Source organism: Tripterygium wilfordii, chromosome 4, assembly GCF_013401445.1.
Source record: "Tripterygium wilfordii isolate XIE 37 chromosome 4, ASM1340144v1, whole genome shotgun sequence".
In the NCBI taxonomy this organism is placed as follows: Eukaryota; Viridiplantae; Streptophyta; class Magnoliopsida; order Celastrales; family Celastraceae; genus Tripterygium; species Tripterygium wilfordii.
The window spans coordinates 15,585,793-15,613,136 of record NC_052235.1 but is presented as its reverse complement, the minus strand read 5'-3'; the positions used below and the strand labels follow the sequence as shown (position 1 = coordinate 15,613,136).

Below are 27,344 nucleotides of genomic sequence, written 5' to 3'. Positions count from 1 at the left end.
CACTCCGTACACCAATGGAACCAAAAGAAAAACTGAAAATTACACTCATAAATTATCATATTTATTTATTCCCTTATTGTTTTCACGGCCCCATGGTACCGTTGGAATGATTGCTTGACAGTCCAACATTTTTTTTAAGTGGAGGAGGGTGATTTGATTCGTGATCATCAAAATATACACACCATTGTCGCTACTCCAACTAGTGACGTACAGCCAAACCCTTATGAACGTATAATTTATGTAATAGTGCATGTAATATTTTATGTTATCCCAATATATATATACATAATTTTGTGTTACCAATTGCGTGATACGTCATAACCTAAAAACATGCATCATGTGCCCCCAACAACACATATATATTACTTAAAATAATTTTATAAAAATATGAAAATTTAAGAGAAATTATTTTTTTTAAAAAAATCATGTGCAAATATGTCCCATCAGGTCCTCATCCCATCATCACCAACATCATTTACATTATATCGTACAAACATGAAAATGAAATGATTGTATATATCATTATTGGTCTCTTTTCATTTTTCTTATATATACACACACACACATATTTTCCTTTTTTTGAAGTTGGTTTGATGATTCTGATTTTTGATCTCTTCAGGTATATTTTTGCCATTAGTAGTACTCATAAGATAGAAACAAATTGAAGTAATTTGGTGTAACCTAATGGAGAATCTTTCTTGCGTGAAAGTGTATGGATGAGAAGGTCTTGAATTTGATTTCATTGGAAGTAATACCCTTATAATCACGCGTTGACCTTTAGTAAAAAACTATTGTGTGCGTAAGTCTGATAGTCCGAGTTTAGACCCATATTAAATGTTCGAAATGTAAATTTGTATGATGTCGTTTATCACTTACAAAAAAATTATGGTAGTAAAGATTCACTAGAGTTATGCATAATAGCTATTACAGAAAATTTTCTTGTATTGTATATAAGCCGAATGAGATTTTAAAAAAATTTATAAGAATTAGAATTGATCACATATTGCATGCATGAATTAATTTTAATCAATTTAATAAAAAAACAGAGGAAAGAACATAAAGATTGGGGGACCATAAACAACCCATACCTTTTTTATTTTTCTTTTTGTTTCCAATCGAAAAAAATAAAAATATTGTGATAATATAACATGGCACATGTGAGGGTGATGGGGAGATGATCACAACTCACAAGCTAGCTAGTTCTTTCCCTAATTTTCTTCAAAGTTATTTGTAATTATTAATAATATATTTAATTATACATATTTTTTATTCTAAAATCCGATTGGGTATCTTACTAGTCTGACGATCTCGTTAACAGATCTGAAAACTCTGCAATTCTCAGAATGATCAATTCTCATCCAATGATTTGAGAAATGTGCGATATCACCACACACTTTTATATTTTCTCCATTAAACTTATTTTGTACTATTGGATAAAAATTGTAAACTCAAAAAATTCTAAAGTTACCTATCTTTTGTAAACTAACCCCACAAGTAAAGGACTTTTTTTTATGTGCAACCGCCCCCTACCCTCCCTCTCCCTTTCTCTCCTTATCTCTATAAAGCTGATTTCAGCAGAAGATTATATATGAGTGGTCCACGATAACCTTTCTATGGACCTGTCCTATCTCTCTCTGTTTCTGAACATTATCACTGCAAGAAGAAGCTGCGAGTGTGAGAGATCTGAAGAGATGTGAAATTTTATGGAGGGGAAGTCCTGGTCATGCTTTTCCACAGCTTTCTTGAACTTCCATGGCCTTTGAATTACCATTGCAAGCTCAAGAAAGCTGTGGGAGAACATGACAAAGTTCAGGACTTTGATTGCATGGATTCCAGGGTCGAGATCTATCGAATTCCAGGCAATGCAAAATCAACGGCTGGAGCTGCTTCAATTGTTCTTCATAACTGGTAATTCTTCACAACTTCTGTTGGAATTTTCATTTTATCCTTAAAGATAACATTTTTTGAATTAAAGGAATTATTATTATTATTTATGGTTTTTTTGGTTTTTTTTTTTAATTTTCTATGTTGATTACATCTACTGCAACACGTTTGGCCCATGCATGGAAGTACACCTAGAATGTTATATTAAATTGTTTTTTTTAATGGGTGTCAGTAGATTTTTAAGTGAATTTTCTGTCTATATACAAATTGTTTGGTAATTATTTTTGGGAAGAAATTAAAATAAAAAGGAAAATAGAAGAAGGGAATTATGACTGCAGAGAAGATTCCCTCTCTATCATCTCCTACATTTCTTCCTATTGGGTTTTTACATTACATTCTCTTACATGATCTCCTACATTTCTGTGAAAGATATTTTACCATTTGTCATTTTCTGACCTCATTTTTAACCCCTCCCCCTTCAATCTTACATCACTATTTTTTTTATACTTTCAATTTCACCATCCCCTATCTCTCTCTCTCTTAAAAGTAATTATCCCTTCTTCATTTTTCATAACATGACTAACACAAGCAAATGACTAATTATTTTCACAATTAGTCCTTCATAACACTCCTTATTCACAATTAGCTCCATACCCATTTGTTGAATTTCAAAAATTTGTGGAAAATTCAGTTCATTTTTTGTTGGGTTTGCTGAATTCTTAGTTTTCACTGGAGCAATATAGTGCCAATTTTTTCCTCTGCCATGGTGTTTTGGCATTTTATGGTTAGATGGTTGATGAAATAGCAGCACAGGCATGAAATGGGACAGTAACATCCAAATATATTACTCAAAGGTTAGTTGGGCTCACTCTCACTCACTATTGCAAATTGCAAGCAATCCCCAGTTGTTTCAACTAGTTTTCATTTCCCTCTTTGTTTTCTTCTTATTGGGTCTTTTCTTGGAGTATCCAATGATGCATAATTGAGAGTGTAAATTAGGAGGAGTAAGTGGAATTGTTGTTAAGGGGAAACTTTAGTTCTTTACCTAATAAAAAGGGAACAAGTGAAAGCAAAAGAGGTTTAATTGTTTGGCCAAGTGACTGCAACAATACCAGTGAGATGTAGGTCCATAAAAGACATTTGGTTTATGATAGGGCGGACAAAGGGGCATGGCAAATCTGTCCACTATGATATAAATAATGGCAATTATTGCTAATATAAGAAGCTAAGTTATTCATCTAGTCTCTTCTGTTTATGGACCAAAACTAGCTAGCTACCTTTCTTTTCTTGGATGCCAATCAAATCTAGATGGATATCTCCGAAGAAAGTGAAATCTCAATAATGTTAAGTTGCAATTATATTTCAAAATTATGTCTATGTATGCATGATCAATTTGGACATTGTGGTGGTGCAGCTACATGTCATTGGTAATTATTTTGTTCAAACGTATTACGTATATATGGAAGGTGATGGATATATATATACACGAGTTCTCAGGTGCTGAAGTCGGTAAGTTTAAGTTTACTGCTCATTTCTGCTTTTTTGTATATATTCAAAAGTGAAACAGATGAGATCAATAGTTCGGGCCCCACTAATTCACAATACCAATGAATATTCGTGATATATAAAGTTACGGACATTTGCATGTGAGCAGTCTATTTGGGTGAATGAACATTTTCAAAAGAGTAGGACATAAAGAATGCAGTTGTGGACCTTCATTGAGGTGGACCTTTTTTTTTCACTAATAGGAGTTTAATGTTTGGGCTTTAACATTATCTATCACTCAATTTCAATAAGGCCTTATTAACTGAACCTTTAGCCTTGTGTTTTCACACATTAAACATGAACAATTGTATATAGCAAACACTACATATATATAATGTATGTTTAACCGCACTAATATACAACAACAGCAGCAACATTGGGGTCCATTACAGTGCGAATATATGATATATGTATATATATAATATATACAAGAACCTTATGAGTTATGAAAGTGAAATTAGCAAGAGAAAGCAATAATGAGTCTCCCATGTGTATTTGGGGGAAGTGGGACAGTCACGTCGCTATGTTATTCAAAACAGACTATCTGCACAACCACATTGGAAAAACAAGGTACATCAAAATATATGAAGAGCAAAAAACTATATATATATATATAAATAACACTGCCTCCCTGTATATTTTTTTCCTGACTGATTGTGAGAGTGCATGCAAAAACAAACGATAAAAGGCAACTTTGTTGACCTTTTGATGGCTAGGGATGTTAAAATTATTGCTGCAAACAAAAAATGAACAATCATGGATATACAGAAGCAGCAGTAAGAGTAGATGATGAAGATTCAATCTTTCATGAATGTGTAAGAAAAGGAGAGAAGCCACAGAAAAGGTTGGTTTTGCAAATAAGAGGTAAGGAAAGTGCTAAGTTACAAAGTTATGTCTTTGCTTTAATATTTTTCTCTATATGATATCTAGACTTTACTCCATCTCATCATATATATCCTTTTGCCAGGAACCATCTATGCTGTACAGAAATAACCCCAACAACTAATTAAGATTGTAACATAATGATATAGAAATAATTTTTGATTTGTGACCCGTACCATAAAATTGGCATCAACGTACAAGTGTGTGGTGGCATATTACCAATCTATTTCAGGTTAATTTTCAAGGGCTCTCTGTTTCATTCTCTTTAGTTTAATGTTGGTCTAGTTATTGGACCTTCTGGCAGGTCGGGTATTGTCTTTCAGCTCCTTTTTTTTTCTTTCGTAATATTGATCTTCGGCTAGAAGGCTCATCTTGTATCTTTGATTTAGTCTTAATAAAATCTCAGATTTATCTAAAAAAAAACAGAGATTATAGAAGTAAAGATGTCAATTTTATTTTGGTAACCAAAAGCAACTTAGCATTCGTGCCCTTTGACAACCCACCAAGGCACTAAGTCTGTCAGGCCAGACTAGACTATGCTCACCGCAAACCCTCCCTGACAGGCTTGGCCCAATGCACCTGTAAATAGTTCTATCAATTTAGAATCGAGTTTCGGATCTCGAGCGAGATTCTTTAAGCTCTAAGTCTGCAGAAAAAACCAGGTAGGTTATCTCTTAGTCGTGGTTAGTAAAGATGTCTATGTACAGCATGATCACATGATAATAGAAGTCATTACCCTTATATAATATTTATGAAAAGTTTAAAGCGACAGGACAAAGCAAAAGTTCTAATATTCCAATACGAGGTTATGTGGATTAATGTGCATCAGCTTCTATTGATATATATATACACACACAAAGCACAAGAAATCTCAACCTTTTCAACCTAATCTTTCTCCCCTAAAGGTTAACCCTATAATAAATAAACAAACAAACAAATAATGCCTTAACTTCTTACATGTGTATGAGTGAAATTTAAAGCAAAAGACCTAACTTCAGTTAATATAATGGTTATCTAATTCCATTTGTTTTACTTTAAGTTAACACTATTAGTGGATTTAAAAGGCCAGCCTTAATTAAAAGCAAATTCTGTATAGTATATGTAGAGATTAATAACAAAGAGTCCAAGATCATAAAAGAAGCTTCACACAACCCAATTAGATTAAAATACATAGTAAAATACATCTACATAGTTAAAGTACCTAATAAAGAACAAAGGAGGAGGGAGTTATTAATTACATAGATTCAAGTCCTCGTGATTGCATTCTGAAAATCCAGCTAATTAAGTTTGTCACAAATACAGAACCCAACTCTTTCATAAGTGTTATGAATGTGAATATAGCCAATATAGGACTTGTAGGACAGATGAAGCTCACAATGTTCTAACTTCTATCATGTAAGAATCAGAATTGTACTTACAAAGAAGAAAGCTTTATTGTTTCTACTATCCAAGAAGAAGGGGCACAGGATCACTAGAATCAGATCTACAAAACCACTTGTTCCTAACAAGACAAGACAATGCATTTTTTTTTTGAATGTGATAGTAAGAAACTTTTGTTTGCCACTGCTGTCTTGTCCTTTTTCTTCTTGTAAAAGGAGTGACAACAAAAAGAAAACAAAAAACCCTAATTTTCTTCTTTTAAGATCTTATGTTTATTATCTCCAATATTGAAACTTCACCTCCAATGACGGTCTCATTAGATATCTTATAACTACAATCCTTATATTTTCATATCCAATTCCTCCACCACTACGAACTCTAGTTAAATTCAGGCATGGTACACTTTTTTTTACCCCTTGTACAATTCATTGTAGCTAGGCTAGGTCGTGGTTCATATATTACAATTATTACTTGTCATTGTTTGTATAAAGTAGCACTACATTCATAGTTAGACCTCGAGACCGATCTACATCTACATCTACATCAATATATATATGTGTGTAATCATTTACAACTTGTGATCAAAAGCAAAATAATTGCTCAATATAAAACAAAAGCACAGAACAGAACAACACATATAGTGGTACAAAAATTGAATATGCTATACTGAATCAGAATAAAATTAAGTTCCATCGAATCTATTGGTTGGGTGTGTGCGTATAAAATGATTGAATTAACTATGACTGTGGACCAACACAGTATAAATACAGATCAAAATGGACCCATTAGCGTATGATTTTTACAAAATATGAAAGCCATCGACAGTTTGATCCACAGAAAACAGATGTGTATATATATGTAGTTTTCACAAGACAAGACAACCAAACAGACAATTAATGTTATCTAAAATATCATAAGATGCTCTACTCAAGGTGAAAACAAAAATTATATCTTTCAAAACTTGTTAACAAATAGAGCCCAATCGCCCTGAACCACCCACTACAAATCAGGATTTAGTAGGGTTAGGTATCAAAAACATCATAAAATCAAGAAAAAAAGTATGCAAAGTGTAAACATGAATAGATCCAGAAGCCAAAACCAATTCAAACCCAAAAGAGAATTCGGAAAACCCAAAAAGAATATATACCTTTTGAATATTGATATGAATCGGATCTGGATCTTGAATTATATACTGACCATGTCTGTATCTTCCCACAGCTTTATTGAACCGCAAAGACAACGAATTTTGTTGTGTCACACAACAAACGATCTAAGAGATGCAGTTCAAGAAAGCTGTGGAAGAATACAAAGAGAGTCACTCTTGCTGAAATATTATTATGCCATAGAAGCTTCACCTTCCATCAGAAACCCTAGGAAAAAAGGGAAAGGACTAGAAGAGGCTGAGAGTAGAAGAGAGAGAAAGATAGAGAGAGAGGTGGGGGGGGGGGGTTGTGTAGGTGTATAGATTGGGAGTGTTAAAGGGTATTTATAGGATAATTAAAGGTCTTTTTACCACCAATCCCGAGAAGAATATTGGGGCTCATGAAGATTACTGATCAACCTCCCTCCTCTCCCACTATTCCTTTTTTTTTACGTACACTCTGACTACGTTTGATTCCATTCACCCTAAAAAATTATATACATATGTATATATATAAGAATACTGAATACATGTAAAAGAATAAATCTTTTTTTTAATAATAACTACTTGTAAATTGTAGTTGTTGAAAAGTCACAAGTATACGTGCGGTTATGATGAACTTTTCCAGATCTGACGGTGCCAGTCACCCTACTGGGAAGCATAACATGGTCCCACACTTAAAGATCTGTCCAATAAGCGATTGGAAATTAGGAGAAGAAAAGTCGGAAGCTTACGCGCTGTGTAGGAAGTCGACTATGATCTCTTTAATATAATTAAAATCAAACTTATATAGTGTTATTCTTGGTTTGAAAAATTGTATTATCTTGAGTTCTTAAGAATCTTGTATAGAATAAGAGTTATAGTGATTCTCTAGTACTCTTTAATTTTAAATAAGTTTTTGCCAATAAAAAGGGTAAGTATATATAGTGATTTACCTTGTGTGTATTTATCATATGAATTAAAGTTTTTTCATAATATGTAAATTCAGGATAAAATTCTACTATGTTACACTTTTAACAAACCTTTTGATGAGATATTAATTAGGTTGTATTCAATATTCTAACATATACATACATATATATATATATTTCATAATCTACTCACAAAATCCCTAATTTGCTATTAGCTATATATTCACATTGCTTAATTGTACGAAGCATAATGATCGGACATTGTAATGTATTGTTCGTAACATTATATATTACATGTTATGTAGCTATTTCTCTCTCAAAGAAACTTGTAATATAATCACATGAATTTTCAGGTAAAGACATACACAACAAAATTTCCCAATATAATTCATTCCCAACCATTTTGTTGATAGTCTAATGTTGAATCTCCTTATGATCAAACCGTATAAACTCGGAAGATCTTGATTTCGATTTTCACTGAGAACAATATAGTTATGGGCACGTGTTGAATTTTTTCCCAACCTACCCTATCATCCGGTGAAAAACTTATGTGAGCTCAGGCATGACGGCCTGAGTTTTGGCTCATCTCGGATATCCAAATAACAGACATGTATGATATGGTATAGATTTTACATGTTAAATAACATTTGGAATGTGAGATACAAACTACAAGAATTGCGATTGGGGCTTTCAATCCATCCATGAAATAAGATATTTCAAAAGTCTAAAATTTTACATGTTAATTAACTAGAATGAAGGATTTGAGACATTTCCCGTTCCCGTTCACATGGAGGCATGTGAGGGTTGACCCCACCGTTGGGGAGGGTGTGAGTTGTGAACTGTGACATTACACCCCGTTTTTCCGGGGATGGAGGTCTCCTTGTCGGGGCGCCTGTGTTTAGTAGCAAAGTAGTATTTACCCAAGTTACAAGAAACAAAAAACAATGAGGGGGGTGCGCACGTTAATGGCAAAGAGAAAACAACAATGGTTGGGCACGTTAAGAGAAGAAGAAACATACACGTGCGTGAGTGTCACACACGAAACACATAGACCTTTCAGCTTTTAAGAGTGGTCGAGTGGTTTCTAGCTAGCTTGTTTAAATTAGCTGGCACTCACTAATCAAAGTTGTAGCCCACATCTTTTCACTAACTAATGCTTTAATACTTTTGATTGGGACTAATTGATTGATTACTTTAACTATTGTATTGTCCTTTCTCTCTCTTATAATGAAACCGACAATACATCTGTACAGGCGGTTTGATAGGCGAGTTTAGACCCATATAAATGACCAAATTGTGAATTTTTATGTTGTTCTTCTTGGTCATAAAAAAAAATTTGAGTGCATGAAGCTTTTGTGTAACCATTCATGGTTCATGTATGGTGAGTGATACCCACTAGAACTCGATTAATTCTAAAATCAATGGGCCACTGGGGCTAAAGTTTTGAATCCATAAAGTGTGAGTCATTAGTTAAACGACAATCACCTTACATGTAAGAGATCGCTCACTCATTAAGTCGTGAGTTTGAATCCTACCTCTCTTTAAACCACTATTTCAAAAAAAAATATATTTTTTGAGTCCATAAGATAATGGGCCACTGGCCCAAAAGGAGCGTATCATATTCCATTTAAATCTTGTTTTTTTATGAACATATCCAACATATATAGTACCATTTTGGCATGTAAGTTGTCCACCCTATAGATTCAAATTAATTTTGAAAAATATGAAAAAAAATAAAGGTAATTTGAACTTGTGATAGGACAATATTAAATTCTTTATAAAGGAAATAAAATTAAAAAATTCGAGTCAAACCTATGAAATATTTGATTATGTAATTAAACTATCAATATAAATAAAAAATTAAATTATTTAATTTACACATGTAAATTTACTTGAATTTTTTAATATTTTAATTTATCATTTTGATAAATCAATCTTCTTCACTTTTAAATAAACCCTAAAAATGCCCTCCTCCGCCACCCCTCCTCCCGTCATAAGTACTGGCAAGCTCAGTCAAGAAATAAGAAATCTCTCTCATCGACTTTCCTCCCTCACACCACCATGCCTAGAATGGTCTTTTTATTATTTATTTATTTAATTTTTTGGGTTATTGTACTTATTTTACTATGCTCTCTCAAGTCTCAACCCTACCGGCTACCGTGGTGCCGTCGTTTGAAAATTGAGAAGAAGACGAGAGAGTGACAGAGTGTGCAGAGTCAGGAGGTAGGAGGTAGGTGTTTGGCATCGCACGTGTAGAAGAATGGGGACAAATGCATGGAAATGCATGCATACTCTTTTGTCAGCATATTGCTGACACTACACCTATACACACACACACACATGCCCGACACGATTGAAGAAAAATATTTAACCCACGACTTTGTCTTCCCTCCTTCCCCAATTTGCAGCCTTTCTCTGTGTCCCATCAAGTTATTTATTTTTTCCAAAAAATGGAGTTAATTATTTAATTAGAATTCACAGTCATGGCCAGCGAAGTACGTGGCCCATGAATGTGCTGTTTAAACATATATTTAAGCAAAATATTTTTTGTTTACTAGTGAAGTATTAATGTTGTCTGGTACAATATACAAAGTACTTGTAATTTACTATTAATGTTGTCTGGTACAATACAAACTTCTTACGAAGTACTTGTAAACTGATAGGAATGTTAATGTTGATGACTTGATGTAAAGAAATTAGTAGCAGCAAAAGTATATCTTCAGAGAATAATATTTCTACCATGACATTGACAGAATCGAAACAGATCCTTAGCAAATTTTTTACTCAACGTTCCACATTAAAATTTGTGATTTCTTATCAGATTGACATAACCCAAGTCATATAAACAAAATTAATTCAAACATCTCTCACCCGTCAAATGCGTGAGTCGAAGAGTCAACAAAACCTATAACCGTTTTTTTTTTGATGCGTTTGAGTTTGGATTTTTAGTTGTAAAATCAATGTCTTTTGGAACCAAGTTGGAACCAAAGCTAAGCCCATATATCCATTATGGGCCATTGTACTGGTTTGAAAACTTTGGGTGTTGGCAATTGGGCTAGTCCTACTTCTAACCAAAAAAGCATATATGGGCTCAGAATTTGTCCAATGGACTCTTAGTGTTGTTTGGCCCCATATACGTTTCCATTTAAAGTTTTGTTGGATATTTAAATATGATTTTTATTTAAAACCTTTACTGGCCATTGTCCATGTTTGAAAATTTGAACATTTTTTACTGGGCCCTGGACCCCATATTTGTCAAAGGGGTCCGTCAGTATTAGATGGGCTTTCAACATCACCGTTGTCAACATCAACGCAGTGAAGCGTGTGACGTGGCATGAAAGAGAAACGGGGTGGCTATGGGCTTTGGTATATGAGGAGTATTGGGCCTGAGAGTCCAAATCCAAAAATAATTCAGACTTCACGCCCTATTTTTTTATGAGAATCATCTCACAAACCAAACTCCCAACTAAATACCTCGCTGGGAATCATATTTACACACGAGATTATACTCAATACACACAATTATTTTATAAACTCTTAATTATTTTTAAATACATAAATTGAATTTCCTAAACAAATATTTTCATACATATTAATTATATAATATTTAATATCATAAAATCAGTGTTATCAGAACCGGACCGGCCCGTCTGTCAGACCGGTTCAACCAGTGTTTATCAGAAATGTCGGGTCGGTACCGATGTTAGACCGTTTCAGCAGTTCGCCCGTCACGACCCTCCAAGACCCGCGGTTAACCGCTCAACCAGTGAAATTCCAAAGACCCACGGTTGACTTTCTTGACATTATCTCCTCCGTTTATCGTCTCCCATAGACCCTCTCTCTCCCTCATCCTTTGAGATCAACTTTCGTTGGTTTCTGTCCAGGTGAGTTCTTCATTCTTCTACACTTTTGATGTGCTTTAATTGTTGACTCTCTTTCGTTTTTAATTTTCTAGACGACGACCTATATTATGCCATTATAACACTGCTATAACCCGTGAGGCCGTGAAACCTTTGGCTCACTTTCCGATTAGAACTCTTATTTTGTTTCACTCTAAATGTCGTCTAGATTTGTTCTCGTGTTGGGCAATTAATGATGTCAGGTATGGGTATTTTACTAGTGGTATTTGATTAGTGGTATTACTGCACTTGGAAGTTGAAATTGGAGGATATGATATGGTGGTGTGCATACTACAGGAGAAGAATATGATCTGTTTTTTTTAATGCAATAAAATATACCTGTGCTTTACCTTGTACTCTTGTAGGGCATATTTTTATACTATTATTAATTATTTATAAATAAAATAAATTATTAAAAAAATATGCGGTTCAACCCTTGACCCTTCGAACTAACCGGTTAAACCTTCAAAAATTCTTTTCACGGATCAATACACGGGTCGGTTCTGATAAAACTGCATAAACTACCCTTTTCCCACTCATAAACTACCTTTTCCCCAGATCCAATTACCATCTCGGGTTGGGTTGGGGCTTGGTTCCAAAGCCCAATTCTCTCTCTCAAACCCGAGATGTCTCGCGGTTGCAGAAGATTCGTGACCGAGATCGCTTACTGTTCGGTGTAATCTTTGGTATGAACCTTAAACTTTTGTTTCCCCTAATTTTCTGCCCTAATTTTTCGTTCGTGTTTCTTCTTCAAATTTGATACTTGCGGTGGGCTTTTGTTCTGTTTTTGGTTGCTTTGGTGAGTCTAGATTGCACCAGTGGAGCGAAAGTTTTCAAACGCAAGAAGACAGTGCTAGAAGAATGCAATTAAAATTAAGCAAGCAATCTAATCCTTAAATAAATAATGGACAAAAACACTGAAGATAAAATTGAATCAGAACATAAATGGATTGATTTTTTTTTTTTTTAATTTTACCCCTCTCGTTTGCAAAGGCCGACAGCTGTTTGTTGTTGGATGTTTTCACTCAACCGCTGGCACTAGATTAAGCGTTTCAAACCTAACACGAATTCTGCATACAATGGAGTGAATTTTGTCCGTTCATCTTCTGCGCGAGAGGATTGTCGGAGATTGACAAGCTAGATGCTCGAAGCTTCCATGGCGTGCAGATGTTCTCCTTCCCTCCACGTGAAGATCGTGTTTCTTAAAATCGTCATCATTGCTCTGATTTTTTTGTTTTCTTAAAATTGCATGTTTTACTTACGATGATTTTTGAGTTTTTGATGAGCAGGTAGCCAGATACAAGTTCATATTATTGGCCAACCAAGAACATTGAGGACAATGGACCTCTCCTCGTTTGAGCGTGACATTGATGAACTTATTGATGCCTTTGTTATGGTACTCCCTTTAATTTTGAGTTTTCTTTTTCAACTTTATCTCACTTTCATGTGCGAATATGTGTTGGTTTGGTTTTTTTTTTGTGTCAAATAGGTTTTTTGTTCTTACATTGTAATAGCTCATATTTATGTTGGAAGTTTGATGACTGGTAGGAAGGATCAACAACTTTTGCTGCTATGAAAAGGGTTTGGCTCTCCAAGAAGTTTTCCTACATTTACGAGGCTAGACCTTCAACCAATTTGGCCTTCTTTATGCAGTCATTATACGCCCATACAATTGGTAAGCTATTTGATACATTACTTTCTTGTCTATTAAACACTGAGGTGAGCAATTCTTGTCACACTTCTTGCAGGTTCTGAATTTTTATGTCACTTATTTTTACCCATGTATCTAGCAACTACTGTTAAGATTCGCAATGCTCCATGCATACCTCTGGATATAGAGATTGTGAGGTGATGTTCTTTAAATATTAACCCAAGTGAAGTGTACGTACAGAACACTACTCTTCAACACAATTTAACCTCACCTAGCATATAACAATCTCAAGCAAGAATTTCCTTGTGAGTGATTTGTTTCAATATGAGAATTTTCCCGATAGATGCTTTCTTTCAAAAACAATAAATTGCAGAATTATGACCCCTTATTCTCATTTTCAACTATTCCCTTTAAGGAAATTAGTACCTAGCGCTTTGTTGTTGACTGAGATTGGGTGTTTTATTTTTACCTTCAGCAAGAACTATATAAAGCAAAATAGATTGTCCATCATTTTAATTTTCTTTCTTCCAGAATAAGAAAACCATTTAAATATTTCCCTAAAGATGGTCAATTATCAAATTATATCTGCAAATGCAATAACTATATGTTTCATTCTCAATGAGGTTAGAATTTTGTGTTCTTTACATTAATATTATTCCTCTATTTACTTGGCTGGCTCTTAAATACTTATATGCAGGTCATGTGATCAACACTGCCTCGTTATTACATAGACTGGCTGGCCTGTATTGCCTTTACTGCCTTTATGAGACCCAACCCTTCAGGCCTCCTATTAAAATCTATATTTCAATTGGTACGTTTCCACTTTCCTTTTGAGACTCAGTTGTTGTACTCCCATTTTGATCTGCATTGTACATGATGCTGAGGCAATGAGCATAATCTCAAATCATGTTATCATATTAATATATGAATGCGAATTAAATTTCACATTATTTAGCCGTTTCTCCCATCTCCCTACTCATCTGCATGGAATAGAGATGATGTACATCTGCTATTAGCCTTGAGTTTTTTTTTGGTAATTAGAGCATGATGTGTTTATAGCGCAACATTTATGTGACTTTGGGTTGACTATAACTAATATATACTCGTTAGATGCCACAATGTCAACTAAGACTTGGGATCTTGTAGTTGGCTTTATGAGATTTCTTCCATTCTTCCATTGTGTCGGGGCATTATTTCAATTCAAGCACAAGTAAACAGTTTTTCTCGCTCTATGTATGATTCTACTGTGAATAGGTCTGATTTTTAGGCCTCAAGTGCACTGCAAAAACATGTAATTTAAACTTCCAACATAATTGAATGAGTGTTTATTTGAAATGTATGTACCTACTTAAATAATTTTCTCTTGGAGGCTCCTTCATTGGTTTCGGACTACTAAGGTAGCTGTGATCCCTATCATACTGCATGTTTAATATGTTAATGTAGTAACAGAACTGCAATCAGAGTACTGATTATGGTGTTTTGCGTTTTGTTGCTTCTTTACTTTTTCTATGTACACTTCTTCTCTTATCCAGTTGCCTTAATTCCATTCCAGGAGAGCTGAAGAGACTCATAGAGCTTGTTGTGGAGGCAAAAGAAAAAGATATAAAAGTAGTGCATGGTTTGATCAAAAGTATGCTAAAAAGGAACATATTTCTATTTGGATCTGTGGATGTAAATGAAGGCTCTATTATGGAGACACTGAACCAGCTTACGGAGGTCCAGAATGCCCGGATTCAAGTTGCATATGAGAAGTATGTTCTCACTATGTTATTTCCATGTTGTATTCTCTGTCAGCCTTAACACATCCTGATTTCAGTTCCTACATTCTTGCTTATTGCTTTCCTTTTTCCCTTTTGACTGGCAGGTTACTTACTAACACTAAGATTGAGGACTTTCTTAACATGGACTTGGTAAGTTACCAAACTCATAGAGCTATTAGGTTTTTTGTCTCTCCTAGAGAACTCATAAAATATGGATGCTTGTCAAGATTTTTTTAAGTCTGCATTATTCAGTTTTTTTTTAGCTTCCCTATAGTTGTACTAGCATCTGGCACGAATGTTATAGTAGCAGGCATGATATGATAACAAAAAATGTCAACAATGAAGAACCTGATTGTTACACACATTACAACATCCTATATTGGTCCTAAGTCTAAGCAACATAGCATTAAATGATGCTCTGTATTTCTGTACAGAGGCTAGTGTGTTCGTATTAACCAAGACCTCATGTGTTTGTTCCTTTGTATGTCAGGGTACAGAAGTTGATCTGGGCATACTAAAGAAAATGTCAACAGAATATGCAGATGTCAAGAAACTAGCTATCAAAGGTACATTCATTATCAAATAGAAAATTAAGCTATGCATTTACAAACTTGCTGTTCATGATAAGAACCCAAACTTGCTGTTCATGATGTCAAATGGTGCTCTTGCTTGTAACTCTTACAGTTCAGTTTATGCATCCAAATATTAGAATCATATCAGCGCTGCAAATCGCTTGCAACTCTGTTGCTTAATTATCTGATATCCCCTACACGTTTCTTCAACAATGACTTTAGAAATAGATTCATAGTTTTAGAATATGTTTCAGTTCCGTTCTTTTTCACTTTCCGTGCCTTAATATTTCGAAAATATCTCAACTTTGTATCATTTCTCGTGTCAAGTTATTACTTGAATGTGAACTAATTACTACTTGTTGGTCTACCCTTTTTTTTTTTATAGAGGCAAGTGAGGTGGTGGATGTCCAAAACATACAGCATATATCAGATGATAAGGAACTGATAGGAGATGTAGTAGAGAAAATCTCTGAGGACTGGAATGCATCAAGACAATTGTTCTATGAACAAACTGGAGTCACTGGACAGATGGCTCTGGAGGTACGACAACAATCAGTGCCACAGCCACATGAAGATCAAGAAGATGATGGCTTTGATCGTGAATTGGAATTGATGCTATCTCAAACTTAAAACCACGATACGAGAATATTGCAATTTTGGTAGCAAAGCATGAATCATCTAGCAAAATAATTATCCATGATATGCTACAGCAACGTGGAAGGATTTGAATTTTCAATTCAAGGGTCATTTACTGTCGAGCAAAGTCATCATTCTGGAGGTGAAGCAGTTGATGTGTTTTGCTGATCCAACACTATCGTTGTTTTCCTGCTCAATAGAGTAAGATCTTTTCCAGATTTGCTCAAAATAAAAATACATCTGATAGGCATTTCGAGTGAATATTTTAGTATCTCACAATCTTTCCCGTTGATAGATGTGACAGTGAAGTTTATAAATGTATCTCTTGAAAGGGAATGTACATATAAACATAGTTATGAATTTTTATATTCAATGTGTCCTCAATATATCCGTATCCTACTTTTTTGAAAAATCACATATCCACATATCCATCTCGTGTCCGTATCCATACCCATGCTACATAGGTGAGAACTATTGATTAATTAATATGTTCATAACCCATAGCTGATTTTTAAAAGCACATCAACGATTAGAGAACTGAAGTTGTTACATTAAAAGCATGGAAGTTTTTATTACACCAGGCGAACTAACAGACTAGGCATGGGTTGGAGTTCTTTTTTGCGTCCATTAAGAGAGAAGGATACTACTGTTATTTAAAATTTCCCCTTCCAAGTTCCAACTACGTAAGACTCAAGATGACAACTGCTAATTCAAAGGGAAAATTGTCAAATCTCCTTCCATGAAATGCCCTACCAGACCTCCATTCTACAGCCTAACATTCATGAAATCCAACTTCACTTCAACTGCATGTTTGTTGCCCTCCTCAGGCAGGCTATCCAGATTGAATTTCACCAGCCCGGACAATGAATCATATTCAAAATCAACCTCAATCGAATCCACAATGCATCACCAGCATTGAAACTTTGCACCAGACTTTCCACACCCTTTCACCTCCATTGAAACTTTGCTGGCACCATTTATGAGTTGGTATTCAAGCCCATCAATGGCACCACCAGCATTGAACATATTGATGAGACCCAGAGGTGCAAAGCTGAAGCCAGGAGCTATAACTTTGTTGGGCGTCACAGTGAAAATGTCATGCTCAAGGACCTTGAGGGAAACTGGCAATGATGCATTGTAAGGCAAGGTCACAAGTTCACCGCTCCGGTGACAGTAAGCAACACAATCACCATTCCAGTCAGGGCCGATCGCAGCTTCAGCGATGAGATGGACATCTCGACCCCGGATGGCACCGGTTAAGGCCTCACTTCCGGTTTGGTGGAAGGTGTTCTTTCTTTCAACACTGTTCCATGCTGCTCCTTGGCTGTTGTAGACTCCCAGCACCCCAGTGTACTTGTTCATGTTCCATATTTTCAACAAGCTGAAATCAGACAAAAGTTTCATTTTGGTAAGAAAACGCCTATGACATTACCAAACTTAAAAATCCACGATAACATAAAACCTTAAACCTTATAATGAATAAGCTTAAGAATCACGGACCGATAACTCAGTTGATTATATCTCTCGGCTTTGATTGCGAAAGTCGGGATTTCGAACTAGCTAGGACTATTTCCCTATGTTATTTTGGTCTCGTGAGTTTTAGGCCCACTTTCAAAGAGGGGTTAGAAACCTCATTTTCACCCACATGAGTTTCGATTTAGTTTTATCGGTCACCAATGTGGTGTAGTTGTTCTTACGACCCGAGGTTTACTCTATCTCAACATCCAAAGGATATACTGACCTGGATGGTTTCTACTTTTTAGGGTTTTTTCTTAAAAAAAAAAAAAACTTAAGAAGAAATCATTTACCTAACGCCATCTCGGGCTGAATTTCTTTTTTTTTGATGCGTTTGAGCTTGCATTTCTTGTCGTAAAATCAGTGCCATTTGTAACCAAGTTGGGAACCAAAGCTAAGCCCATGTATCCATTATGTGCCATTGTCCAGGTTTGAAAACTTTGGGTGTTGGCAATTGGCCTAGTCCTACTTCTAACCAAAAAGGCTTATATGGGCTCAGAATTTGTCCAGTGGACTCTTAGTGTTGTGTGGCCCCCATATACGCTTCTATTTAAAAGTTTTATTGGATCTTTAAATATCATTTTTATTTAAAACCTTTACCGTTTGAAAATTTGAACATTGTTTACTGGGCCATGGGCCCCATATTTGTCAAAGGGGTCCGTCAGTATTAGATGGGCTTTCAACATCACCGTTGTCAACATCCACGCAGTGAAGCGTGTGACGTGGCATGAAAGAGAAACGGGGTGGCTATGGGCTTTGGTAAATGAGGAGTATTGGGCCTGAGAGTCCGAATCCAAAAATAATTCAAACCTCACGCCCTATTTTTTTTTATGACAATTATCTCACAAACCAAACTCCCAACTAAATACCTCGCACTTTCCCAGGTCCAATTACCATTTCGGGTTGGCTTGGTTCCAAAGCCCAATTCTCTCTCCCGTCTCTCTCTCTCTCTCCTGTCTTTCTCTCTCTAAAACCCTAGATCTCTCGCGGTTGCAGAAGATTCGTGACCGATATCGCTTACTGTTCGGTGTAATATTTGGTATGAACCTTAACCTTTTGTTTCCCCTAATTTTTCGTTCGTGTTTCTTCTTCAAATTTCATACTTGCGGTGGGCTTTTTGTTATGTTTTTGGTTTCTTTGGTGAGTCTTTGGTTTGAGGTTTCGTTGTTCGGTTGAGGAATTTCGTTGATGGGTTGGATGGGTTAATTATTTACAAGAGAAAATTTGTCTCTTTATTGTTTCATCCATGGATGTTGTCGATCTGGGCTTATTTTAGGTGTATTTCTCCAGAATCGGCGAAGCCCAAACGCGATACGTCCTAGATCTGGTTTTTCTCCGTGACTTATTTTAGGGTGTGGTGTATTGCTGGTGTTGAGTCTGTCGACTATGATTAAGGTGGGGTCCGCTACTGGGCTACATAGGCCAATTTACATTTACTGTGAGGTCCAAGATGGCCGTCTAAGATGGCGGCCTTATGTGACTCGGGTATGGTATAGTCCGTCGACGTGTTTAGTGATGTTTTGGGCTTATGGCCCAGTACATGTCTCTTAGCCTTTCTTATCCACTCTGGTAGGAGATCTGTATTTGCCGACTTGATATATATGTTAAGAGACCCAGACCTTTCTTTCTACTACCAATATGTTTTGTGGACTTACGTATTGGGCTTCTGTTTTTTGGTTTGGTTCGCCGTTTGCTCGGTTGATGGGTTTATTGTTATTTGGTTTCAACCTTATATGATTTTAGTGTTTGGGTGCTTTTTGCATATAATTGATTTTCGCGTACACCACATGCATTTCCTTGACAATTCTTTTCCTTTTCTCTCAATCTTTTGAATTTCATTGACTGTAATTGTCGAATGGTTTTATAGTTTATTTGTTTTTATTGTGAGAATTATTAACTTTTAATGTATTGAAGCTGTAATTTGAAGTACATGATTGGAATATTTTAATTTTTTCATGGTTTGAAAGTATGGGCGGATACTGAGATGTAATCCCTTTCCTAGGTTGAAGGATCATAACCCTGAGTACATGCACACTTTTTTTTTGTTATTCCAATGGTATGAGGTTTGGAAGTGGTAAAATTGTTATTTGGTTTACACTTTACCATTTAATGTGGCTCCTACATATGGTGCTACGGTTCTTAAGCATACGCTATTAGAGTATAGCTCCCTCCAATTAAAACTAAATTGATCACCTGCATTTCTTCTGTATTGATTTACTGAATTTGATTTCTTAAGTTGTAATTATTTTTCTACTGAAACATACATTGCACATTATGTAATTTATACTTGTCTAATTTTTCTTTCGAATGTGAAATTTCGTACAGGAGGGTTCTTTTTTGCTGCCTGAAGCACACATTGACAGCTTGAGGAAACATGGCCACTCCTGAGGAAAACAATGAGCTTGCACTTGCGGAAATAACTCCAGAAACACAGCCTAGCAAGCGAAGAAAGAAGAAGTCAATAGTCTGGGAACACTTCACCATAGAAACTGTAAGTGCTGGATGTAGAAGGGCATGCTGTAAGCAGTGCAAGCAAAGTTTTGCTTATAGCACAGGCTCAAAGGTAGCAGGTACCAGCCACCTTAAGCGTCATATTGCCAAGGGAACCTGCCCTGCACTTTTACGTAATAAGGATAGCAATCAATTAACACCATATACCCCGCCTTCTAAGATGACTGGAAATGGCAGTACCTCTAATCTACCAAAGAGACGCTATAGATCTTCTAGCTCGCCCTATCTTTCTTTTGATTCAGATCGTTGCCGCCATGAAATTGCTAGGATGATTATCATGCATGACTACCCTCTTCACATGGTTGAACATCCAGGATTCGTAACTTTTGTCCAGAATCTTCAGCCCCGGTTTGGGATGGTGAGCTTCAACACTGTTCAAGGGGATTGTGTTGCCACTTATCTAAGGGAGAAACAAAGCCTTACAAAGTTCATTGAGGGGATACCTGGACGCATTTGCCTTACATTGGACATGTGGATGTCAACTCAGGGCTTAGGTTATGTGTTTGTTAGTGGATATTTCATTGATAATGATTGGAAGGTCCAAAGGCGGGTTCTCAATGTTGTGATGGAACCATATCTTGATTCTGATACTGCCCTCAGCCATGCCGTTGCTTGTTGTCTCTCAGATTGGAGTTTGGAGAACAAGTTGTTTTCGGTGACGTTTAATCATCCACTGAGTGATTCAGGGCTTGAAAATCTTAGGGCGCTACTTTGTGCCAAGAATCCACTCATTTTTAGTGGTCAGTTATTGATTTCACAGTGCATTGCTCGTACTTTGAGCAGCATAGCAAAAGATTTGTTAGGGGAAGGACATGAAGTTGTCAAGAAAATCCGTGACAGTATAAAGTATGTGAAGACATCAGACTCACACGAAGAGAAGTTTCTTGAGCTCAAGCAGCAACTTCAAGTCCCCAGTGAAAGTAGCCTGTCTCTTGATGATCAAAATCAGTGGCATACAACATATCATATGCTGGTGGCTGCTTCTGAGCTAAAGGAAGTATTTTCTTGCTTAGATACTTCTGATCCTGATTACCGAGAACCCCCATCAATGGAAGACTGGAAGCAGGTTGAAACTATATGCACATACTTGAAGCTTCTCTATGATGCGGCGAACATTCTTACCACTACATCTAATCCAACTGCAATTACATTCTTTCACGAAATGTGGAAGATTCAGACAGAGTTGGCTCGTGCTGTTACTAGTGAGGAACCCTTCGTCAGCAGCATTGCAAAAGTAATGCAGGAAAAGGTTTATAAGTATTTGAAAGATTGTAGCCTGATTTTGGCAGTTGCTGTAGTCATGGATCCCCGGTTTAAGATGAGACTTGTTGAGTTCAGTTTTGGTAAGATATTTGGAGAAGAAGCTCCTACGTATATCAAGAGTGTTGATGATGGAATCCATGGGCTCTTTCTAGAATACGTGGCACTCCCTCTACCTCTTACCCCAGCCTATGCAGATGATGGAAATGCTGAAAACGCCGCGAAGGGAGAGGGGACTCTGCTGTCAGATCATGGATTAACGGATTTTGATGTTTACATCATGGAAACTACTAGCCAACAGATGAAATCGGAGCTGGACCAGTATTTGGAGGAGTCTTTGTTGCCGCGTGTCCAAGAGTTTGATGTGTTAGGTTGGTGGAAACTTAATAGGCTGAAGTACCCAACTCTTTCAAAGATGGCTCGTGATATCTTAACAGTTCCAGTGTCAACCGCCGCCCCCGACTCTGTATTCGATACCATGGATAAAGAGCTGGACCAGTACCGGAGTTCCTTGCGACCAGAGACAGTGGAAGCCCTTGTATGTGCAAAGGATTGGCTTCAGCATGGATCACCAGAAGTCTCGAATGCACTTGTGAAAATTGAATATTAAATGTATGTTACTCTTGAGCTAGAATACTTTGTGCATCATTGTAGGTTGGCTTGTTAGTAAGCATTAGCATTTTAGTTGACCATTAGTTTATGATTTGAAGTGTTCAAAAGACTTGTTGATTGCTTGGACGTGAGACTTAATTAGCTTTTGCTTGGAGATGTACAATTTAACTGCCTTAGGACAAGTTATTTATAACTTTGTTTGCTGATACAGCGTTTTAAATTTTAATCTTCTGCGGATATCAATTTCTAGGACATGTTCTTCCTATTTGTGTTGGCTGCTTGCGTGTTGTTGATGATTGAGATTGGCGGTTGCAATCTTTGAACGCTCCTAATTGTTATAGTGCAAGAGATTTAGTCCTTAGTTGATACATAGTGGCAGGAAACATTTTTTGGGAAAATTAAGAGCGTATGGGCATTAAACTCCTTGATTTTCTCACCTGCTACGATCTTATCTAGCAAAAATCTCACCTTGTTGCTAGCAAACCCCTAGATTTAAACCTTTTTGGACAATTCCAGCAACTTAATCCTGGATTCTAGACAAATATGATTATAATCCTTGCAAAATAGACTAACGATTAGAATAGAATCTCCTAGCCTTGTCACACGTCGCCTGTTGATTTGTTGAGAGCACCCAATAGTGGTTCCATAATGCCACGTGTTGATATATGACTGAAAGTCATTTTTGATAAAACACAATGGCTTTTGTATGTTCCATACATAATTTTCTAGGCATTGAATTAAATGGGATTTATGAGTAATTGATTTTTGTGTGGATATATACGAGAGGTCTAGTGAAATGTAAATGAGATTTGAACTCATTATGTCAAGTGAAGGCGAAATTACAGCGGAGTAATTGATACTTTGTTTCCAAGTCAAAATTGGCTCAAAGCCTAGAAATTGTAAATGATAAAAAGACCAAAACTAAATAAATGTGTGGCATGCTTACTACAATGATGATAATAGATTGATTGATATTTGTTTGTTCTCAACTCAAGACTTATCCAAACCCTGAAAAATGTAAATAATAAAAAGACCAAAACCAAATAAATACGTGTGGTATGATCTATTTTTTCTTTTTTTTTAATAATCAATGGTTTTGGTAAGTTACATATATAATTTTCCACACATTGCATTTTGTGGAATTTATGAGTAATTGATTTTTGTCTAATTGGCAAGTTTGCGGTTAACGAGAATGACAAGTCATGAACTAAGGTTCACGAATATTTGTAGTATAGTCTATTCTTTTTTGAATAATCAATGGTTTTGGTAAGTTACATATATGATTTTCCACAAATTGAATTTTGTGGAATTTATGAGTAATTGATTTTTGTCTATATACAAGTGGTCTATTGAAATATAAATGAGATCCGGACCCATTATGTACGCCAAGTGAAGATGAAATTAGGGAAAACTAATTGATAGTACTTCCAAAGTCAAGACTTGCTTGTAAACGATAAGAAGATGAAGACTAAATAAATGTTTGGCGTGCTTCCTACGATGATGATAATAGACTTATTTATACTTGTTTGTTTCCAAGTTAAGACTTACCCAAAGCCTGAAAATTGTAAATGATAAAAAGAGCAAAACCAAATAAATGCATGGTGTGCTTACTACGATGATGATAATAGACTGATTTATACTTGTTTGTTCCTAAGTCGAGACTTACCCAAAGCTTGAAATTGTAAATGATAAAAAGACCAAAACCAAATAAATGTGTGGCGTGTTTACTACGATGATTACAATAAACTGATTGATACTTGTTTGTTCCCTAGTCAAGACTTACCCAAAGCCTAAAAATTATAAATTATAAAAAGACCAAAACCAAATAAATGCGTGACGTGCTTACTACGATGATGATTATAGACTGATTGATATTTGGTTGTTCCCAAATCAAGACTTACCCAAAGCCTGGAAATTGTAAATGATAAAAATACCAAAACCAAATAAATGTGTGGTGTGCTTACTATGATATGATAATAGACTGATGGATACTTGTTTGTTCCCAAGCCAAGACTTACCCAAAACCTAAAAATTGTAAATGATAAAAAAACCAAAACCAAATAAATGCGTAACGTGCTTATTACGATGATGATGATAATAGATTGTTTTTTTTTGAAATACCATTGAGAAATTTGCTTCCAATTGGAATCGAACCTTGTGCACATATATGACTAACCCAGTCGATTGTCAATCGAACCACATCTCGTTGGTGATGATAATAGACTGATTGATACTTGTTTGTTCCCAAGTCAAGACTTTCCCAAAGCTTGTAAATTGTAAATGATAAAAATACCAAAACCAAATAAATGTGTGGCGTGTTTACTACGATGATGATAATAGACTCATTTATACTTGTTTGTTCCTAAGTCAAGACTTACCCAAAGCTTGAAATTGTAAATGATAAAAAGGCCAAAATCAAATAAATGTGTGGCATGTTTACTACGATGATTGTAATAGACTGATTGATATTTGTTTGTCCCAAGTCTAGACTTATCCAAAGCCTGAAAGTTGTTAAGTAATAAATGGTAGGAAGACTAGGACCAAAATCAAATAAATGTAATGCATAACGTTTTTGCTACGATGATGATAATGGACTCATTGGTTTTTTTTCAATTGCGTACTTAGGTGGACTGTGATATGTCGTTTTAATCTTCTGCGGACATCCATTCGTAGGACATGTTGACACGTTCTTCCTTTTATTTGTGGCAGATAACCATGATGCAGTTGTATTATAGTCCACATTTTCTTTGATAAGCAATAGTTTTTGCATACTGACAAAAACCAATTACTCATAATTAAATTCTACGGACAGAATTCAATGTGTGGAAGTTTAAATGAGATTTGGACCCATTACATTAAGTGAAAGGCGAAATTTTTTGTTCCCATGTCAAGAGGGCAAGTTGTAAGTTATAAGAAGAGCAAGACCAAGACCATTAAATACATGGCGTGTTTATTACGTCGATGATAATAGATTAATTGATACTTGTTTGTTCCAAAGTCAAGACTTGTCCAGAGTCTGGAAATTGTAAATTATAGGAATATCAAGACTAAGTAAATGCATGACGTAATTACTACGATCATGATAATAGACTAATTGATTTTTTCGATTATTTAATGGGCTGGTGATCAAGACTTATAAGGAGGGAGACTAATTGACAGCAAATTAATGGGTTGATGACAAGGACGATGATGATATATAATGGAGGATCAATAATTGTATGTAACAACCTAGCTATTAAATTTAATTGTAGGTGTATATTTCTTTTAGACTATTATTCATGGACTTATAAGGAGAGAAACTAATTTGCAAGTTTGCGGTTAACGACCATAACTGTCACGACCCAAAAGTGGGGCACGTGACCGGCGCAAGACCCCGATGGACTGAAGGCCCACAAAGGTCAAGCAAGCCTCTGAACATTAATATCCATACCTAATAACAGATCATGATTTCAAACTCAATACCTTATCAATTTTTTTCACACATAAATAGGACCCAATGATCATACAAATTTAATGATCCTAACTATAGTCAGCGAAGCGTCTAAGTACATAACTCAATAGCAAACCAGGACATATGGGCGAAATACAGGGGTACCCGCACGAACAAGTGCTGGGCTTACCAGAACCGAGGTATACTCTAACAAGCTCAGAACGGATTGAAACTTGCTGGGTCAGTTCTATCTGAAAAAAAATGAACATATGATGCGTGAGTCGTAAGACTCAGTGAATGAACAATAACTTAAGCAATACAAAGGGGACAAGCAAACTAAAGACGACGAATAATCAAGTAGCATGGAAATCAAGTTCTTTCTCAGGTCACAAGAAACAATAGTTGTCCAGTTAGCGATAATTGGGAGGGAGGACTTCTACACAGAATCAACAGGCAGCACGCGAAGTGCCGTAACAGGCAGCACGTGAAGTGCCGTAACAGGCAGCACGTGAAGTGCCGTAACATACTTGGTGCACCAAGGCTAACGCTTACTGTCGTTAGCATACAACATCCTGATAAAAAGTCACTCCCGAATAACAGAAGATCAGAAATGTCAAATTGTCAATTAGATAGAAATAGAGTCGGTTAATCCGAGACAAGAATCAGATATCATGTCCAATATCGGAATCACAATGAGAGGAACTCATAACCATAGTCAGATTCAACATAACCCATACGATACAAAAACAGTACCAAAGTCGGAAACAGAAACAAAATCAGAATTAGGTCAACATCACCATACTAGAATTGGAATCCAAATAGTCAAAGTTTCAGAAACGATACTTGAACGGTTAACAGAATCAAAATGGAACCAGCATAACAAACTGGTGTCCCAGTACCTGTCCCAACATGTATATCAGTCAAAGGATTTCAATAGAAGTCGATGGGTCATACGAATAAAATAATATCAGATCAAAGATCAGAATGCGGAATCATAAGAGTGTGTACAATGTATCGGATAAGTTATATATCCACTCACCGGAATCGCAGCCAACGTGCTGCTACTCCCAAGTCCCTCGCAAAATCATAAAATCCACCAGACAACAAATTACCTAAGACGCACAAAAAAACATCATGAGACATCTATCAAGCGTTCCAATTACTACCAACACATCTCACAAAAGTTCGGCAACATAATGGCCCCCAATGCTAGAAATCAAAACTAAATAAATATCCAATTCAATTTTGAAAAACTTATGTTATTCCATTTGATATACACCAACCCAAGCATCAGTAATTGAATTCCAAACATCTTCTCTACCTTAGTCCAACCAATAACTCAAAAGCAATCCAAACTTAGTGAATCCGTACTAAACCAATTTTACCCAATACCACAATTTTCTGGAATCTTCAACCTTCAATCTCTTGATTTTCCCCCACTAATCTTCGCAATTTGTTCACAGTTTGACAGCATAGCGACATCTGAACCGACAAATCTCGAAATTTTAAATACCCAACAATCTCAAAACAATTACACCTCAATTACTCAAACTCAGCTTAGACTACAGTATAAGCCATATGCGAAAGCAATCCTAAATTAAACATTATTCCCAAATCACAAATCATAGTTTTAGACATGGATTTAAAGCCCTTACCTTGGTGTACCCGAGAACACATCTCTTCTTGCTTTAGCCCCAAAATCATTTTCATGTCACTCTTGAGGATGGTCTGTATGTGCATCATCGATTCACACTT

At 35.9% G+C, this 27,344-nt stretch overlaps 3 protein-coding genes and 1 long non-coding RNA gene across 7 annotated transcripts; 2 read left to right on the top strand and 2 right to left on the bottom strand.

The window, feature by feature from the left end:
* Nucleotides 1-4,690: 4,690 nt before the first annotated feature.
* On the bottom strand, nt 4,691-7,266 carry LOC119996529. Its single transcript, XR_005467879.1, has 2 exons — nt 6,839-7,266; nt 4,691-4,957 (listed from the first exon to the last, which is right to left on the bottom strand). It is a non-coding gene; the product is annotated as an uncharacterized LOC119996529 (long non-coding RNA).
* A 4,910-nt stretch (nt 7,267-12,176) lies between these two features.
* Nucleotides 12,177-16,655, top strand: LOC119997240. 4 transcript variants are annotated; one of them, XM_038844120.1, is made up of 9 exons: nt 12,179-12,328; nt 12,636-12,828; nt 12,932-13,038; nt 13,191-13,317; nt 13,991-14,104; nt 14,846-15,044; nt 15,158-15,203; nt 15,544-15,619; nt 16,011-16,655. In XM_038844120.1, the coding sequence occupies exons 2-9, from the start codon at nt 12,810-12,812 to the stop codon at nt 16,253-16,255; spliced, it is 933 nt and encodes a 310-aa protein (XP_038700048.1). In that variant the 5' UTR covers nt 12,179-12,328; nt 12,636-12,809; the 3' UTR covers nt 16,256-16,655. The 4 variants fall into 4 exon arrangements, with proteins under 4 accessions (XP_038700049.1, XP_038700048.1, XP_038700050.1 ...); XM_038844121.1 differs by lacking the exon at nt 12,636-12,828 and having other exon boundaries at nt 12,177-12,328; XM_038844122.1 differs by lacking the exon at nt 12,636-12,828 and having other exon boundaries at nt 12,211-12,328; nt 13,195-13,317.
* On the bottom strand, nt 16,393-17,765 carry LOC119997042 (probable galactinol--sucrose galactosyltransferase 6). Its single transcript, XM_038843814.1, has 3 exons — nt 17,213-17,765; nt 16,945-17,033; nt 16,393-16,585 (listed from the first exon to the last, which is right to left on the bottom strand). Exons 1-3 carry the CDS (start codon nt 17,663-17,665, stop codon nt 16,393-16,395), a joined length of 735 nt encoding a protein of 244 aa, XP_038699742.1. The 5' UTR covers nt 17,666-17,765.
* Nucleotides 17,766-18,633: 868 nt separating this feature from the next.
* LOC119997239 (zinc finger BED domain-containing protein DAYSLEEPER-like) lies at nt 18,634-22,411 on the top strand. The gene is made up of 2 exons (XM_038844119.1): nt 18,634-18,815; nt 20,102-22,411. Exon 2 carries the CDS (start codon nt 20,151-20,153, stop codon nt 22,155-22,157), a length of 2,007 nt encoding a protein of 668 aa, XP_038700047.1. The 5' UTR covers nt 18,634-18,815; nt 20,102-20,150; the 3' UTR covers nt 22,158-22,411.
* The last annotated feature ends 4,933 nt before the right edge of the window (nt 22,412-27,344 follow it).

Bases quoted from the DNA above. Each gene is read 5' to 3' on its own strand.
- LOC119997240 (XM_038844120.1), top strand. The intron at 13,318-13,990 runs GTAAGCTATTTG...ACTTATATGCAG, and splicing joins ATTATACGCCCATACAATTG to GTCATGTGATCAACACTGCC. The intron at 14,105-14,845 runs GTACGTTTCCAC...ATTCCATTCCAG, and splicing joins TAAAATCTATATTTCAATTG to GAGAGCTGAAGAGACTCATA.
- LOC119997042 (XM_038843814.1), bottom strand. From the start codon at position 17,665: ATGAAACTTTTGTCTGATTTCAGCTTGTTGAAAATATGGAACATGAAC. The intron at 17,034-17,212 runs GTGAAAGGGTGT...CATGAATGTTAG, and splicing joins CCAGCAAAGTTTCAATGGAG to GCTGTAGAATGGAGGTCTGG. The intron at 16,586-16,944 runs GTAGTTGGAACT...TTCCCTTTCAAG, and splicing joins GTTGTCATCTTGAGTCTTAC to AGATACATTTATAAACTTCA.
- LOC119997239 (XM_038844119.1), top strand. From the start codon at position 20,151: ATGGCCACTCCTGAGGAAAACAATGAGCTTGCACTTGCGGAAATAACT.